At 33.8% G+C, this 17,438-nt stretch overlaps 1 protein-coding gene across 2 annotated transcripts; it reads left to right on the top strand.

Annotated features, from left to right (window-relative positions):
• Positions 1-3,700: 3,700 nt before the first annotated feature.
• LOC105329476 (mitochondrial uncoupling protein 4) lies at positions 3,701-12,446 on the top strand. 2 transcript variants are annotated; one of them, XM_066065043.1, is made up of 10 exons: positions 3,701-3,988; positions 4,881-4,991; positions 6,548-6,610; positions 6,839-6,923; positions 7,872-7,994; positions 9,090-9,202; positions 9,346-9,430; positions 9,681-9,798; positions 10,722-10,824; positions 11,247-12,446. In XM_066065043.1, exons 1-10 carry the CDS (start codon positions 3,886-3,888, stop codon positions 11,279-11,281), a joined length of 939 nt encoding a protein of 312 aa, XP_065921115.1. In that variant the 5' UTR covers positions 3,701-3,885; the 3' UTR covers positions 11,282-12,446. The 2 variants fall into 2 exon arrangements, with proteins under 2 accessions (XP_065921115.1, XP_011429052.2); XM_011430750.4 differs by having other exon boundaries at positions 3,702-3,988; positions 9,709-9,798.
• Positions 12,447-17,438: the final 4,992 nt, after the last annotated feature.

Raw genomic sequence — 17,438 nt, forward strand, 5'->3', positions numbered from 1 at the left:
AAAATAAAAATTTGAAATATTTTGAACTGTAAAAAGAGTTACAAGAAATAAATCAATTTCAATAAATTAAAACGTTGCTTTTATTTGTTTATAAAATTTAATAATAGTGTTATTTCTCATTTCGGAAGGTAGTGATTAGTTCAAGATGATTCAACAAGCATGTCGAACCCGATTTCATTATTTTCAAAGGGGAGGAGGTGTAAGCAATTAAAAACTAAATATGCGCTCTTTTTTCCCCTTTGATACAATTATAGATTACACTCTCATTTTAAATCGATATAAATGTTGGAAATCGTCAAGAAAAAAATTATAATCTAAATCAGTCTAGGCCTAATATTTAATTAATTTTTAAAGCATTATATATACATGTATATTATTTTATATCCTAAGATCAATTTAATAATTATTTACTAGCATGTGCAATAAAATTTCACAAGTAAATCTAGTTATAAAAACAGAGAATTAAAAATAGAGTTAAATACATCGGGCATATAAGAGGGGAGACGGGTCTGATATCCCTCGGACCTCTTTTCAAATATATTTTTTTTCTTATTTTTATACAGTAGATAATAAACATTATGTCGTTTATTTGTGTTTATTATTAATTGAATGATGATTTAACATTTACTAGATTGAGGTTTGCAGTTAATCTAAAGGCACTTAATCTACGATAACCGGTTACAATTCAATTCAATTTTTTTATTAACCAATTGAGGGCCCTCAGGGGGCAACATGAAGACTGTACATACAACATCCAATGTACAAAAGACATGTATTACGGGAGGTAACCCTTCCTTAATTATACATGTAAACACAGCATGTACATTTATAATACAGCCTATACTGTCAGTGTCAGATGCCAACTGCTCACTGTCACTGCTTCCTGCCTTCTTAACAATGGTTGCACAACCAACATGTATAATAACAAACGACATTACAATAAGGCCATTCCAAGTTTTTTTCTTTGTGCGTCCCACCAAAAGTTTAAAATCTGAAAAGTGTCACGTTGATGGCTCTTGATAAGTTCCCGTCATATGGGGATTTACTCGATATTTTCCTTATTTGGTCATTAAACCAGCTCTACATGTAGGAGCTTTCCAAATCTAAAGTAATCAATATAACTTTTCTTTTCAAATAATCATTTGTGTGAAGACAAAATTAAGGTCCATATTCCCGTTTTGTCAAAATTAAGGTACTGAGCCCACTAGCGGCAGTGGGAGGACAGCATCTCATGAGTGGACTCAGAATCCCTAGCCAGCTCACGCTGTAATGACGAAAGATTTTAAATATTTTTGTTAAGTGTGGATTTTTTTATTTAATTTTTTTTTATCATTACCCATTATATTGTTTATTGTATTATATTTACACATGTATTTACTTTGAATATATAATTTTAAAAGGTTTTGAAAGATTGAAAAAAAAATCTTTCCAAGTTACATTGTAACTTTACTATACAGTGAACTTTATCTGACTTATTTACTCAGTTATTATCGGTAGTGACTTGTTCTTAAAACACCAAAAATTTGAGTGATGAATTTTACTTAGTTTTATATCTATAATCAAATCATAATCAATTCGATCGCAAAGGTATATTTTCTTATGATGTAATCATATTTACAATTAATATTATCTTCATTAAGAAAGACTGACAGGAACGGTGTAAACAAAAAACATTTTATTTTCCGTTTAGAAATGCACTAGGCATTATGCAATTTAAATCAAAGCAATGGCAACATTTTCACTGGTGCATTGTCTCAGAAAAAAAAAGCTTAAATTTATATCGCAGAATGTACTAACGTACATTTTGCATTTTTATTGCATTTCACGTTGCTACATCGCTACATACATCAATGATCGCTGTTCATAACCCGAATGAATTATCAATTAATGAAATCTCTCTCTCTCTCCTCTCTCTCTCTCTCTATCTCTCTCTCTCTCTCTCTGTTTTTTATTATTTACAATGATTTTGCATTGTATTTCTAATGTTCATGTGAAATTTGAGAGTCAGGCATAGAGATGAGCAAGATATTATTAATTCTTTGTCATGTAAACAAGGCCCGTGTCCTGTTTTTGGGAGTTGATTTTTAATCAACTCTCCTATGCAGTCACGCGGACAAACCGAAAGTGAAACAGTGTTTGGACCTCAGCACAAATCATTGCTCCTGACAAGACTTAGTTCTTGAAAATAATTTATGAATTCGATGTAATGTATGCTAAAGCATCGTTTTTCAAGGAAACTTATTTGCAAATACCTTAAAAATAGTCAGATTTTAAATGGTACGAACAATTTAAATATTTTTTGTAGTCGTATGTATTCCTACGCCAGAGTTCAATATAGTCTCGTTCAACTCGACGCTCGGCTGTCTCCGTAAACCCTTGTCGGAGATTTACGGTGTCAGCCGAGCGTTTGGTTGAACGAGACTAGAGTTCAATATTGCTTGGATCCATACAATTTTCGAGAAATATTTCTACCACTGATACATAGTTTGATTGAATTAATTTTATCTTTAAATATTATTTAACATGATTCATATGGAGGTTTCTCGACATTCTAGTCGAAAAAGTTTAAAAATTCATATTTTAAAAATATGCGTAATTCAAATTAGAAACTACGTATACATGTACTTGTCATGCAAAATAACATATCATTGATTTTAAAATAAATAAACATCGACAAAATCAACTCCCGTCAGTTCTTCAGTACTTTGATTTGTTTACGTCAATTCAATGTAACAGAAAAAAATCTTCTTTCAAGCTGATTTGTCTTTTTCCTTATTCATTTTAAGCATAAATAAACAGTTCCTAATGTTTAACACATTAATTTTCGGTCTAAAACTGGAATTAAACAAAAGCTTTGCTTACAAAGCTAAGAATTGTAAGCTCAGTAACTCGCTTATATAACTCAAACACCTTGCTGGATAATTTGCCAGTGCCATATGGTGACATTTATTCCACCCAAAATGAAGTTTCGGGAAAATCTATATATATATATATACAAAATGATAGACCATTGCCTTGAGAGTTAATAACCACTTTTAATTGTTTTTAGTGTGCTTCACCTGACAGATGAGATATTTACATATATATATAACTTTGAAAAATATAATATCCCATAGGAAAGTGATTATTCCTTTAGGAGAAATGATTCTCTTACAGGAAATATTGACAATCCTTCAGAATTTTCTAAGATTCCTATAGGATCGAAATATATTTCCTTTACTGAGGAGAAGGGGTTTTCCAATAGGAATTGATTCAGACAGGTCGTTTTCTAAATTAAGGGGATGTGCGGCCATCTTGTACATTTGAGGATTAGAATATACATGTAAATATTTCTTGAACTGGCTTGTTTCTGCCCGAAACTGGCCAAAAATGTTGCCAAAAGATATAAAAATAATATATGAATTTTTCGATAAATGCAGCTTAAAAGGGTGCAAAAATGCCATAGATCTTGGCACTGGCATAATTATCCGGCACGTACAGTGTTCTCAACGACTGATACTCAAATTTTGGTTGCCTATTTAAAATACCTTACGAAAGCATTGTAAACAGGGTAAACATTTAAATCGGAAAAATAATCTTCGACCAAAATCGTGACCATACGCCTTTAACCAATATTGAATGTTAGAAATCAAGTAACAACCGGACGCTGAACCGGTTGTAACTCGAGTCCTATACAGTTGTACATTTTACCCAATTTTACACAGTGCCCTCGATAACAAAAATCACTTCCGGTTCAGTTTTCCCCATTATTGCTACACGTGAAATGGTATAGACGATGACACTATCTCGTAGTGTTTGTGTAACAGAAGAGTGTGTCATATCAGTGCCTACTAAAAGTATAGATTTAGCTTGTGTTGTAGCAGAAGGCGAAACCAGTGTGTCAAAATGACGGGCGGGAGCAAGCTAGCAACAACAACAACAACAACAGCTGATTCCTTTTGGTTCAAATACGTCCTGTCATCACTGGCTGCAGTCTGTGCAGAGACAGGTCTGTCGTGATTTTGCACCAATGATTTCAAGTCATAAATTTCTTCTGTCTCTTTTCTTGGGGAAATTTTTGGCAGTATATTTAAATGATTTATTAAACTGTTGTGTTCAAGGTCAGCTGTTTATCAAACAACTATAGGCCTATATATAGTGACACTAGGGATTATATTTGGTTTCACTGATAAGCATGCATGGTGTTCTATAGTGATAGGAAAATATGCTGTACTTTTAAATTTTTTCGTGGCAAAAGTTTTAAAAATATCTGTATTTTCCATAGAGCATAATTTTTTAGAAGCTCATGCATGTAGATGATGCAATATTTAATTAGCCCATTCTGTTAATTAGAATATGTATTTTTAGTAACTAGCAAGTAGAACAGAGAGCTTTTCAATATGTACATAATAAACAGATGCAGATTTGGAATTTTGGTGATTTATACATACAGGGAGGTCTGGACAGGTCATGGGGGTTTTTTTTTGGGGGGGGGGGGGGGGGTGGGGGGGGGGGGTGAGGGGTTGTGAAAGGTGTTGAAACTTCCTAAGTTTTTAAAACTGATATTAAATAACTGACTTTCCACCCCCACATACCAACCCACACACACATTAGACTCATTTATAAATATAAATCACTGCACAATTTGATTTCATAAATACGGCTGTAGATATATGGTCTTTTAAAATCCAGATGTGTATGTTGCCATGTGCTAGATTGTTTGCACATTTAATTTCAGACTTCGTGATATTGAAACCAAATTATATAATAATTCTTTAATTGCAATGGAGAGTAGATGTTATTCAATCCGGGTGCAAAGGCTGTTACAGGAGTTGAATGTCAATGTACATTGTATATTTTGTATGAGAGTCGAGTTTAGATTTCTATATCTTGTTTTACAGCAACGTACCCATTAGATCTGACCAAAACCCGCCTACAGATCCAAGGGGAAATATCAGGGGATGGAGCCATTGGGGCACGTAGAGGAATGGTCGGGACAGCAGTAGGAATAGGTAAAAGTAGTGTCAATTATAAGTAACTTCAATCAATTCCTAATTAGTGATGTAGAGCATTATTTTAACATCGCTATTACCGTTTTTGAGTTGGATACCTGTAGACGTGTTAAATGCTTTTTGAAGAATGGATTTTGGAAGATTCATTGACTTGTGTTAGTTGTGTATGCCTCATGAACACTGCCTTGATAAATAAAAAAACAAATATTTTGGAAATGTGAAGTGGATGAATAATTCTGATAGATTGGCAGCAATCAAATGATCTGTATTTTTAGTTATTGTAAATTGTGCATGATATATATTAGTTATAATTTATTTTAAAATCAGTGTCAGTTTAATTTTAATTTAATTAAAGAGAGACCAGGAAGTGTTATTTTTAAGCGCAAAGTGCTTCATATGAAATATTGTCTAGCCTTTCATAAATTTCCGGTCAAGCATAATTTATATATACGCCTATAATGTAATCATCAGACTGGAATCTTATGGAGACATTTGTGACGCAATACATGTACTTTGTATGCATAAAAATTGGATTCATCACATTTACCAGAAAATATGTTCTTAGGGATCTTTGTTGTATGAAAGAACCTTGATCCGATACATCTGGTCAATTAACTTGAGGATACAGAGGTTCAAATTGCAATGGATGCTTATAAGGAAACATGTGCTTAAAAAATCACATGCTGTTCTATGACTATATATATCCACAAAAATGACATAATTGACCAAGAAATTATACAATAGATTCATTTACCATCATTATCTCTACCACACATCTGCCACAAGAACGTCGTTGATCAAAAAAGGTTTACTGCAAATGATATTGCTGGAAAATAAAGCATTTCCTCCATGGTATTTTTACATTCTGAAAATTTGGGAACATTGGCTAGGATCTTGATGGCACAAAATCAATTCCCAAAAGACTTATTGCCCAGAAAAAAATGTAATCTCTTAATGCAAGTTTTTTATAGCAAAATTATAGGAATAGATGCACTATGTTTTAGATGAATTGTCTGCATTTATAAAAATGGAGTAGCTGTTTTCAGAAAAGATTAATTACAAGAATGATGTAATAATGTTGGTTTTGTAATACATGTATTGCTATTCAAGATAGGAGCAGTTACATGACTTCATAAATTGTACAGGCGTTGAAGGAAAAAAAACAACAACATTTTATGTAATAGAATATGAAATATCCTTTGTAGAAAGTAGTTATCACACAATGCAACAATGAAAACTGTAATCCATTGATGGTTTGTTACATATTTACGCAACTGTATATTCAATTAGTGATGAAAAATAAAAAAAATATTTAGATATTTAAAGCACAAACCGAAATCATAATTATACTGGAATAAGAATGTTAAGTTTGTGACAAGTAATGTAAATGGATTTCATGATTCTGATGATCCTGACCTTGAAACCAGCATGTACATGTATAATGTATGTTATATCTATTTGAGGAGGGTCTGGGAATATTTTCAATATGATGGCTTATTGTTATTATGTGTTTCTTTATAGATGTACTGTATTTCTATTGTCTGGGTTTTTTTCAGTGCAGGAAGAAGGGGTAGCATGTCTTTATCAGGGTCTACAGCCAGCATTAATACGTCACATCGGTAAGTCAGAGAGAGAGAGAGAGAGAGAGAGAGAGAGAGAGAGAGATCTGATATAATTACCAGTACCAGTACACTTAATAACTATTCTTCTACTGTATTCCGTATTTGCTGTCTGAATTTTAGCTTTGAAATACATCGCGGTTGACTTAATAGCTGGATGGTTACAAAAATCTGCATGAAATGCTTGCAATTAGGTTTAATTGATTTGTGTTGTTCTTGTTTTGGCAGTGTACACCGGTAGTCGGATGTCTATATATGAACTTTTTCGAGAACACATTCTACAAAGAGAGGCAGATGGAAGCTTCCCAGTCTGGTAATGTGACATTGATCTTTCAATGGTATTTATTACTGGTACATAATACAAAGAGGTTTGATTGAGCTTATCACTTCATGCCAATCATGCTCGTGCAGGTGCAAGGAGAAAATTGCATCGGTAAAACCTAATTACATGTAATAGCTAATTCTATGTTGCATATTATGGATCTTTAATTTCTTAAAAGTCAATTATCACTTCGAAATGTTGACAGAAATTCTTTCTTTTCTTTTTTTTTTAAATCTTTAATCAGCAGCATTTAGGTAGTCATGCATGTATTAAGACCCAGATATGTTGCATAATTTTTAACCAGGTTTTTCAAGATGGGGCAGACGGCTGCCAAAAGGGTACCAATACCCCTTTTGTACAGATAACTCCTCCTACAGTTTTCTCGATAGAAAGTTGTTGTTTTGCAGATCAATTGAAGATATATCAGAAATATGCCTATTACTTGGATTTTGACTTTTAATAATTCATGAAAAAAATACCTCTTGTTGATTTTAGTCATTTTTTGGCATATACATAGGGTACGGATTCAAGTTAGGATATTGTTGTTTTGCTGTTCAATTGTACATGTATCAGAGACGTCATGTTACTTGGATTTTGATTTTTGTTATTTTATGAAAAAAATACCACTTTTTGAACTTAGTTTTTTTGGGGAAAATATTGCATATCATATGTAGAGTTTATTCTCTCTGGATAGGTCGTGTTTATCAATTCAGGGTTGACAAATGGGTTATGGATACTGTTCACTCTTGTTTATTATAGTGTGATTGCTTTGATTGAATGAATTTACCTGTATTTTACACAAAAAACATTTGTTAGTTATTACCTACATGTATGTTGTGAACTGTAGCATTACAAAGCAGAAATTGTGAAGGTCATTTATTATTTAGACAGAAAGTCTTGAATGCATGAATTCTATGATCGGTTTTCAACATTTGACAGGAAAGCCTCAGTTGGGGGTTTATGTGCTGGAGCGCTGGGACAACTCATAGCGAGTCCAACCGACCTAATTAAAGTTCAACTGCAGATGGAGGGCAGGCGAAAGTTGGAGGGGAAGCCTCCGAGGTAATGGAAAATCTAGAGAAAAAGGGAATTATTTTTTTTGGAAAGCAACTTTGTAAATAAAGTGTATAGAGATTGTGTGGCCCACATGGGCGATCAGAGTTATGCATAGGTATTTAAATCTATACATACCTTGGTAACTGCAGCAGTTTGCAGTTGTTCTGGACTGCCCATTATCTTAAGTAAACAAATCTCTTGCATACTGTACATTCATACTCAAATTCTCAGAAATATAATCATAGAATGATATTTTGAATCAACTGCAATGTAAGCATTGCCAATTAAGCCCAAATTTTTATTTCTTAAAGAAAAATCATAAAAAAATTATATAAAACCAGTTTTATAAATAGTAAATTCTAGCAAAAGCTGTTCACATGAAATCTATACATATACAAAAACTTGTGCCTCTCTGCATTAATGTGACTTGGGACTCCTTCTCAAAGTTTACGCTGTTGTTTGGACAATTTTCTTTAGAAGAAATAGCTCAGTAAATGGAACTAATGTAAATGTAGGTTCTGTGCTGAAAGTTTAAGGAATGTATGCTACTCGGTAAACATAACAGCAATGACAAATTTGACACAGGTCATCTCTAAACTTTGCCAAATTGGAATCAGGAAGTAAATTTCCCTCTTTACAATGCAGTGTCAAAGAGAAATTAAGATTGCATTTGCATATTCAGGGACTTCACAACAGAATATTACATAAACTTTAACTTGTAATGCTTCTATATTGAAGAAATCCTCTAAGCTGTAAAAACTTACAATGACGTCATTTAGGTCGCTTATTGTAAACCAACTTTTAATCGTGACAACTTTATTTTGCAATCTACACAAGATAAATGGGTTTATCGCAGGCAACTAATTTTCACAATTAAGATGTAGATTATCTAAATAATAAAATACCAAATAGATTTGATAAGTGGTTTGTGATGAAAAATATTCTTGATGTTGGGCGAGGCTTAATTTACAAACCTGGCAAAAATCTTCCTTGTGGATGAATAAAAGTTGATTTTCATTATTCAGAACCATTTAATGTTAATTGTTTTAGACCAATTTGACGATACAAATACAATGTACTGCTAACTATATCTCATTTCAGAGTGAAGGGTGCATTAGATGCATTCAACAAAATCGTGGCAGAAAGTGGAGTTAAGGGACTTTACAGAGGAGTGATTCCAAATGTGCAGAGGGCAGCACTAGTCAACATGGGAGGTAAACACATTTTTCCTATGAAGAGTTGTGATGAGTTACAATGCAGAGCAACATTATTTTCAGATTTTCTATGGATATCTTTTTCATACATATATATTGATGCTATATTTTTATTTTCTAGCTATGTTATAGTGTCTTTTTAGACTTGTGCACTTATGATACCGCCAAGCAAAACCTCTTGCGGCACACTGATCTACAAGACAACTACGTTACACATTCATTAGCAAGGTTTGTATTGACAGTTAAAATGTTTATTGAAAACTACTTTCTATAATTTAGTAATGTATTGTTTTTCTATTCCCCCCTTCCCCCCAAACAATCAAGCTATCATAATCTAAAGATTCAAGGCTTTAATGTAGTATGTATTTATGCCAATAAGATGGTCACTTAATTTAAAGAGCTGTCTTAGTATAAAGGTTTTAGTTTATGATTGATCTTGATACCTGTATTATATATGTACACCGTTGTTTGTATTCAGGGTTGACTGTATATCTTTTTTTCTGCAGTGGTTGTTCAGGTCTTGTTGCTGCAACATTTGGGACACCAGCCGATGTTGTCAAAACCAGAATAATGAACCAGCCAACCAAAAATGGAAAGTAAGTAAAGCGGTTTTATTTTTACCAGGAAGCAAATGCCTTTTAGCTCACCTGGAAAAATCAGACAAGTTTTGACATTCAGGGTTAAGTCTCTGGAGCAGGTCTGTTGCCAAGTACTGTCATGTAAATCTATGCCTTAGTGGTCAAGAATTACATAATTGATGTGAACAGAAAGTTTACATAGCCTGATATATTATACAGGTATTTTGAAGTATTTTAATGCTGCTATATTTTGCAAATATACAACTACTCTGTACCATAAAAATTATCTTTAAATTCTGATTAGATTTTTATACCCCCACTCCGAAGGAGAAGGGGGTATACTGTTTTACCCTTGTGTGTCTGTCTGTCTGTCCATAACACAAATTTTTGTCAAAGATTTCTCAGCAACTATTTATCGCAGATGCTTGTAATTTTAACACACTGTTTGTTTAGGCATGCCATATGGTTGGATCTATTTTTGTACCAATTGGACATCAACTTTCTGTTAAATGACGACTTTGTTTATTTTCAGCCAAAAAATTTCAAAAAAAATTTTGTCAAAGATTTCTCAGCAACTGTAAATTGCAGATGCTTGAAATTTTAACATGCCATTTGTTTAAGCATGCCATATTGTGGGACATATTTTTGTACCAATCGGATGACAACTTCCTGTTAAATGTCGACTTTACTTATTTTACAAATTCATATCAGAGCAGGGGTATCACTATTGATCATTGGCTCACAGATATCTTGTTTCTAAATTTGAGACAGGTGTAGCAAACTTTGATTGGAAAATGTGGAACACTAGCATTTTCTTTTTCATTTACTAACAAAATCAATATTTCCAACTGTTTTGATCTCTATGAATTATGATATAAACAACGCTTTATGTGTATTGACAACATGCCTGAATGTTAATTGTTCTGATCTCACTTCTGTAGGGGTTTACTGTACAGCGGATCAATGGACTGCCTTATAAAAACAGCTACAAAGGAAGGAGTGATGGCACTCTACAAAGGATTCATACCTATCTGGTTAAGAATGGTAAGGTCACGGGATTTATATCATTAATCTGGATAAAAATGGTAAAGTCAATTATATTTATACCAAACTGGTTAAGAATGGTAAGATTATAGGATTTATACCAATATTGTTTAACAAGAATGATATCGTCATAGGAATATTATACCAATTTGGTTTTGAGTGTTAAGGTCATAGGATTTATACTAATCTTGCCATGAAAGGTAAGGTCATAGGAACTGGTCTTGAATGGTAATGTCATATGATTTAAACCACCATTCTAGTTTTAAAAAAACCCAGTAAGATCATAGGGTTTATACTAGTTTGGGTCAAATAGGAATTGGTTAAGGATGATAAGGTCAAAGGTCAAATATTGTCCGTCAAGATTCTATCTACAGATACATGAAACTGGTGTGATGAAAATATCAACGTCTTTCTCGTTTCAGGCTCCCTGGTCTCTGACTTTCTGGTTGTCCTATGAGAAGATCCGACAGCTTGCCGGAACTAACTCATTTTAACGAGACTGTGATTTATAGCACACACTGAATAATCCTGCCTGTTGCATATCAGATGTCATCTTTGTTTTTTACAAAAACAATTACATATTTGTATATATATTTTGCATAGAAATATACCAATGCATTATAATTTTCTCAGAGTATATGTATAGACAATCTTTGATAATAATCTATGATGAAATTGTACATAATTTATAGTTATTATATTTATATATCCTAGGAAAAGGTCATTTTATCATTTTATATGATCCATCATCTATTGATGTACACAGGCTATCATTTCTCAGATCTGAACAGCAATGCAGGTTTAATGTACATGTATATAATTTACTAGTCCAATTACATGCATTAAATACAGATCACCATTTGTTTAATGGTATCATATGTGATTAGTTTTTACCACACTAAAATAGAGGCAGGGATTGTTGTGAGCACACCACAATTAGACACTGCGTAGACAATTTGGTTACTTGGTAATATAGTACATGTATTATCATAATTTTTTTTCTAATCCACATCAGTCAATTCGCTGGATATAAATCAGTGAATTTTCATTTTTCATGTACATTGTAAAACATTAAGGGTATAATTTAGTTGTCACTTTTCACCCATGGTTTACTAAGCTTTTCATACATATGAAGGTTTTAATGGATCGCTTTCAACAGGCCTGATATGTTGAATTTTTTTTGTCATGCCATGAAAATGGGGTAAAAATAGGTTTATTCAAATCATACAACATTGAATGTGCATTTGTTTGGTGAGAGCATTTCTTAAGTATAGTCAATATAAAATTAGCATTAGTTATTTATGATATTAATGATGATATTCACACCACTATGTGTGTATCAGAAATCGGTCACCTCATTTTAATACATGTATGTGAATTACTGACATGCGTTGAGCATCGTGAATTTTAATTATTGTGATTAAATCACCTTGTACACCAGAAATGCCTGCAACATGTGTATGTGTGTTGTGCAGATTAATTTCACACAGGGCAGAGTGTGATTTTTGCCAAAATTTATAAACATGTATATAAAATGCATTTATTTTGATTAGTTTTTTTTTTTTTATTGAAAATGGAATGGTTTGTGACGAATCAAATTGCAATAAAATTTGAAATATAAATGAATTTGTTGTTTAAAAAACCCCACTTTTGCTATCTACTTGTGATTTTTTTTAAAAAGATCACCTTTGACTTGTAACAGTTTCTTGAAGGAAAAAAATAATGAAGGGAGAAAAAAGTAAAGATTAGTGTAAGATTGATTTTATTTTCTAGCAGATGATCAAAAAGGTAAGGGGGGGGGGGGGGGAGAAAGGAAGGAAAATAGGGAATTATATAAATTTCTGATAGCATCCTTTGATTTACAGTCACGTTTTATATCTGACGAAACTGTATTCAGTAGCGTCGGAAGCAAATTGAAAGTGGGGGGGCTTTAGTTTTATTAGAAATCCGACGCCTATGGATTTTTTTTATTCACAACTAGTGGCGGCATGTATAATGCAAACAGGTTGTAAATGATATCACAGTTTGTGTGTGAATATTTATGCAAATTTAAACTACTTTTGGATAAAAGTAACCTTAAACAAAAAGAGAGACAGTTAAGACCCAACAGGGGAAATTTGAAATTGGGAAGATGAACATTAAAAAGATGGTTAGGGAGGCACAGAATATCCACCTCTCGATACGAGTAAAATCAAAATTTCGATTACAAGTAATTCCTACAATTTAAGCCACTTAAGTCCTAGTTTTCGTGCTATAGCGACAGAGACTATTTTTAAAAACAAATTTGAAAACTTGTTTTCAAGATACTAGTAGTTAGACTGTTAACTGTACTAAATTCTATATCTAGAGCACATCTTATAAAAATCAACACATGCATATGTACATATTCATATAATTCCTTTTGAAAAACCGCGGTATTTACAAAACATTTCGATATTCATACTTTTGACACTATAGAGAAGGGGTGAATTTTAGAAGTCTTGTATTTTGGAAAGTCAAGAGCTGATTTATAAAAATAAAAAGTATAATGAATCTAAAAACGGGTACATAAAGGGCCCACAGAAAGGAGGGTTCCAACCTCCAACCCCCTGAACTCCCGTTTGGAAAAATTACCGCTAATTCCCCAAAAAGCCCCCTTCCAAAGGCCTGCACATAACTATGAACCATTACATAAATTAATATAAAATATGATAAATAAGTAAAAAGAAATACATGTATTATATGTGTAACACCCCCCCCCCCCCCCCAATTTAAGCTATATAACTAGCTCCTATTCTGAAAGAATGACAACTGTTAGCGCCTCTGAATCATGAAATGAAGAGATACATTCGTACATGTAGTTTTAAATGATGGGGTTATATTTGTCTTACATGTAATAGAGAATGAAATATGAATTTCTTATCAGTTTCAGCCGCTGTAGATTTCGACCAATCAATAAATGGGGCATGTAGATTTCAGTCTGGCTGTTTCTATAGAGCTATGAATTAACTATAGGTTTCCTTAAGAAATAGAGGGAATAATACTTGGTAGATGTAAATATATGACAATGTATCTAAAAGTTATTTTGATATTATTGGTTGTATTCGTCCCTACTCATAATGAAGAGTGGTAAAAAAGTTTCCATATTTCGGTATCAAATGTATCTGTGATGATGGAATTATAGCGTAAACACATCAATATAACAAGATAAACAATCTATTTTGTTTGTACTGCAAATTGCTTAAATTTACACTTTTAGAACAATTTTAACAAGAGCTTGGACTTTGGGTAGTTGTGTCAAACAGCAATGTGACGTAGACCTGTCTATTTCATTGTTGGCAATTCAGCCATGGCTCTTTGAAATCAACACAATTTGTCTGGCTTTTGAGCTAAGACTACGCAATCAGTGTATATTTCGCTTGAAACAGCGTCATTCGTAACTTGTTTTGACGCAAGAGTAGATAGCTACGTACTTCTAAAAGTCCAAGGTCTTGTAAAAAGGGTTCTAAGTATGACTGAGTATGCTCCATAGCTTACTCGGAAAATCGCCGTTTTGTACCCAGTCGGAGTATGATTAACAATGATGAGGTTTTATAACCTTGAAACCCTCGGTACAAGTAAAATTTGGAGTACTAAATACAATTTGGAGTAGGAGTTTGTACTAAATTAAGAAAGTTTTATAACCTCGGGTATAAACTTTGGCTTAAATTACTTAAGCTCCCGAGGCAATGTGTACACCAGGTCACGTGATCCTCACGTTAGCTTGATGACGCGACCTCTAATTATAGAATGCTCCCGAGGGTTCCGATTGTGCAATCTCTTCGGAACGCTTCTATAACCATGGACGCTTGGTCGGTGAACACTACTCACTAGGCTGGGGACACACCAATCGGTGAACTCTACTCACTGGGTTAGGGACGCCTGATCTAGCCTAGCTCCCGAGGCCTTCCGATTGTGCAATCTCTTCGGAAGGCTTCGGGAACCATGGATGCTTGGTCGGTGAAAAGTATTTATTAGGCTGGGGACACACCAATCGGTGAACACTACTCACTGGGCTAGGGACGCCTGCTCTAGCCTAGCTCCCGAGGCCTTCCGATTGTACAAGTTCTTCGGAAGGCTTCGGGAACCAGTGTATGATTGGTCAGTTAACACTACTCACTAGGCTGGAAACACACCAATCGGTGAACACTACTCACTGGGCTAGGGACGCCTGATCTAGCCTAGCTTCTGAGGCCTTCCGATTGTACAAGCTCTTCGGAAGGCTTCGGGAACCAGTGTATGATTGGTCGGTGAACACTACTCACTAGGCTGGGGACACACCAATCGGTGAACACTAACAACTGGGCTAGGGACACCTGCGTTAGCCTAGCTCCCGAGGCCTTCCAATTGTGCAAGCTCTTCGGAAGGCTTCAGGAACCAGTGATTGATTGGTCGGTTAACACTACTCACTAGGCTGAGGCACCCTGATCTAGTCTGGTTCCAGATGCCTTCCGATTGTGCATACACTTCGGAAGGCTTCTGGAAACAAGCACACTTAATGGTTGAATACAACTCACTAGTCTAGGGAAACATCGATTGGTGAACACTACTCACTGAACTAGGGATGCCTGCTCTAGCCTAGCTTAAGAGGCCTTACGATTGTACAAGCACACCGGAAGACCTCGGGAAACAAGGTGCGCTTGATAGATGAACACTACTCACCAGGCTGGGGGAACTGACATATACTTTATTCACCTTAGTGATACTCTTAGTGAACACTCCACATCTGGTCTACACGTAAACTATTGATAAAAGAGCACAAATCAATGCACTATATTGGAACTTCATTACCGATGTACTTATTTCTATAAGAGTTTGGTCCACTGCAATACATGTTATAAGCATGAAAATAGGAATTTTATCATTGCAGAAAACGGGATGTTCGTAAACGACAACACGTTGTTACGGTCTTGGACTTAATATCTATGGCACGCCAAATTCACAAAAATGAGCTAAACATAGTTTCACAGTCGATAAACTAGGTTTATCGACTGTTAACTATAGTTAACGGATCGTAAACTATAGTTACCGACGTTAATCTATATTTCACATCTGTAAACTATAGTTAACGCGATAATCTATGTTTCACATCTGTAAACTATAGTTAACACTGAAAACAATCATTTGCGGTTGTTAAACATAGTTTATCTGATAAATAGGGTTTTATGATCAGTAAACTACGGTTTACAAATCTAAAGCACGCCAATTACACATAAATTAGCAAAACATAGTTTCACAGTGATAAACTAGGTTTATCGGCTGTTAACTATAGTTTACAGATCCTAAACTATAGTTACCGACGTTAATCTATATTTCACGTCTGTAAACTATAGTTTACGAATGCAAATCTATGTTTTTCTGTCTGGAAATACACGTTAACAATAGATTTTGCTGATAAATATAGATTCACATCTGTAAACTTTTGTTTACATTCGTAAACTATAGTTTAGAGTTGATAAATATAGTTTCACGATTGTGAAACTATATTTATCAGATAAACTATGTACAACTTGAATTCGTGAACTATAGTTTAGAGTTGTTAATCATAGTTTCACAATGGTGAAACTATATTTTTCAGATAAACTTTGTTTAACAATCGCAAATGATTGTTTTCAGTGTTAACTATAGTTTACAGACGTGAAACATAGATTATCGCGTTAACTATAGTTTACAGACGTGAAATATAGATTAACGTCGTTAACTATAGTTTTCGATCCGTAAACTATAGTTAACAGTCGATAAACCTAGTTTATCGACTGTGAAACTATGTTTAGCTCATTTTTGTGAATTTGTCTGATAAATATAGTTTCACGATTTGTTTAACTATAATTAACAACTCTTAACTATAGTTTACGATTGCAAATTATAATTAACAAATGTGAATCTATATTTATCAGCAAAATCTATTGTTAACGTTTTTTACAGATAGATAAACTATGATTATCATTCGTAAACTATAGTTTACATTCGTGAAATATAGTTTCACAGATGTAAACTATAGTTAACGAATCGTTAACTATAGTTTAGGATCCGTAAACTATAGTTAACAGCTGATAAACCTAGTTTATCGACTGTGAAACTATGTTTAGCTCATTTTTGTGAATTTGGCGTGCCATAAATATCGCTTATTTATTATGTAGGACGTCGTGCGGCCGGGGTCTACAATATGATGCAGACGTTATGCAATCTTTATTAACGTAACACGTGTTCGATGCGCACGCGAATTAAGGCAGCACTTTCTGAACAAAATAATGCGGATGCCTACTAATTATTTAATAATATAATATATTTTTTTTTAAATATATCCTTTTCTATTTTTGGTTGTAGCTTCTTTTTCTGTTATTTTTCAAACATAGATGAATTTCTGCAAAGCGTAGTTCATGCATTTAGAAGACCGTGCAACCTGAATGCCTCGATAGGAAAGCAACCGACCGTAATCGGTATATATTTACAATGTACATCTAACGAGTATGATTCCCGCTATTTCTTACGGAAACGTACTGTTAATTCATAGCTCTTTAGAAATAGACAGGACTGAAATGTAAACGCCCCGTTTATCGATTTGTTGAAACCTACAGCAACCTAAGAAAAATCAC

Source organism: Magallana gigas, chromosome 7, assembly GCF_963853765.1.
Source record: "Magallana gigas chromosome 7, xbMagGiga1.1, whole genome shotgun sequence".
Classification (NCBI taxonomy): Eukaryota; Metazoa; Mollusca; class Bivalvia; order Ostreida; family Ostreidae; genus Magallana; species Magallana gigas.

Coding starts and splice junctions, on each gene's coding strand:
- LOC105329476 (XM_011430750.4), top strand. CDS start 3,886: ATGACGGGCGGGAGCAAGCTAGCAACAACAACAACAACAACAGCTGAT. Junction 7,995..9,089: donor TTGGAGGGGAAGCCTCCGAG/GTAATGGAAAAT, acceptor ATCTCATTTCAG/AGTGAAGGGTGCATTAGATG. Junction 10,825..11,246: donor TACCTATCTGGTTAAGAATG/GTAAGGTCACGG, acceptor TTCTCGTTTCAG/GCTCCCTGGTCTCTGACTTT.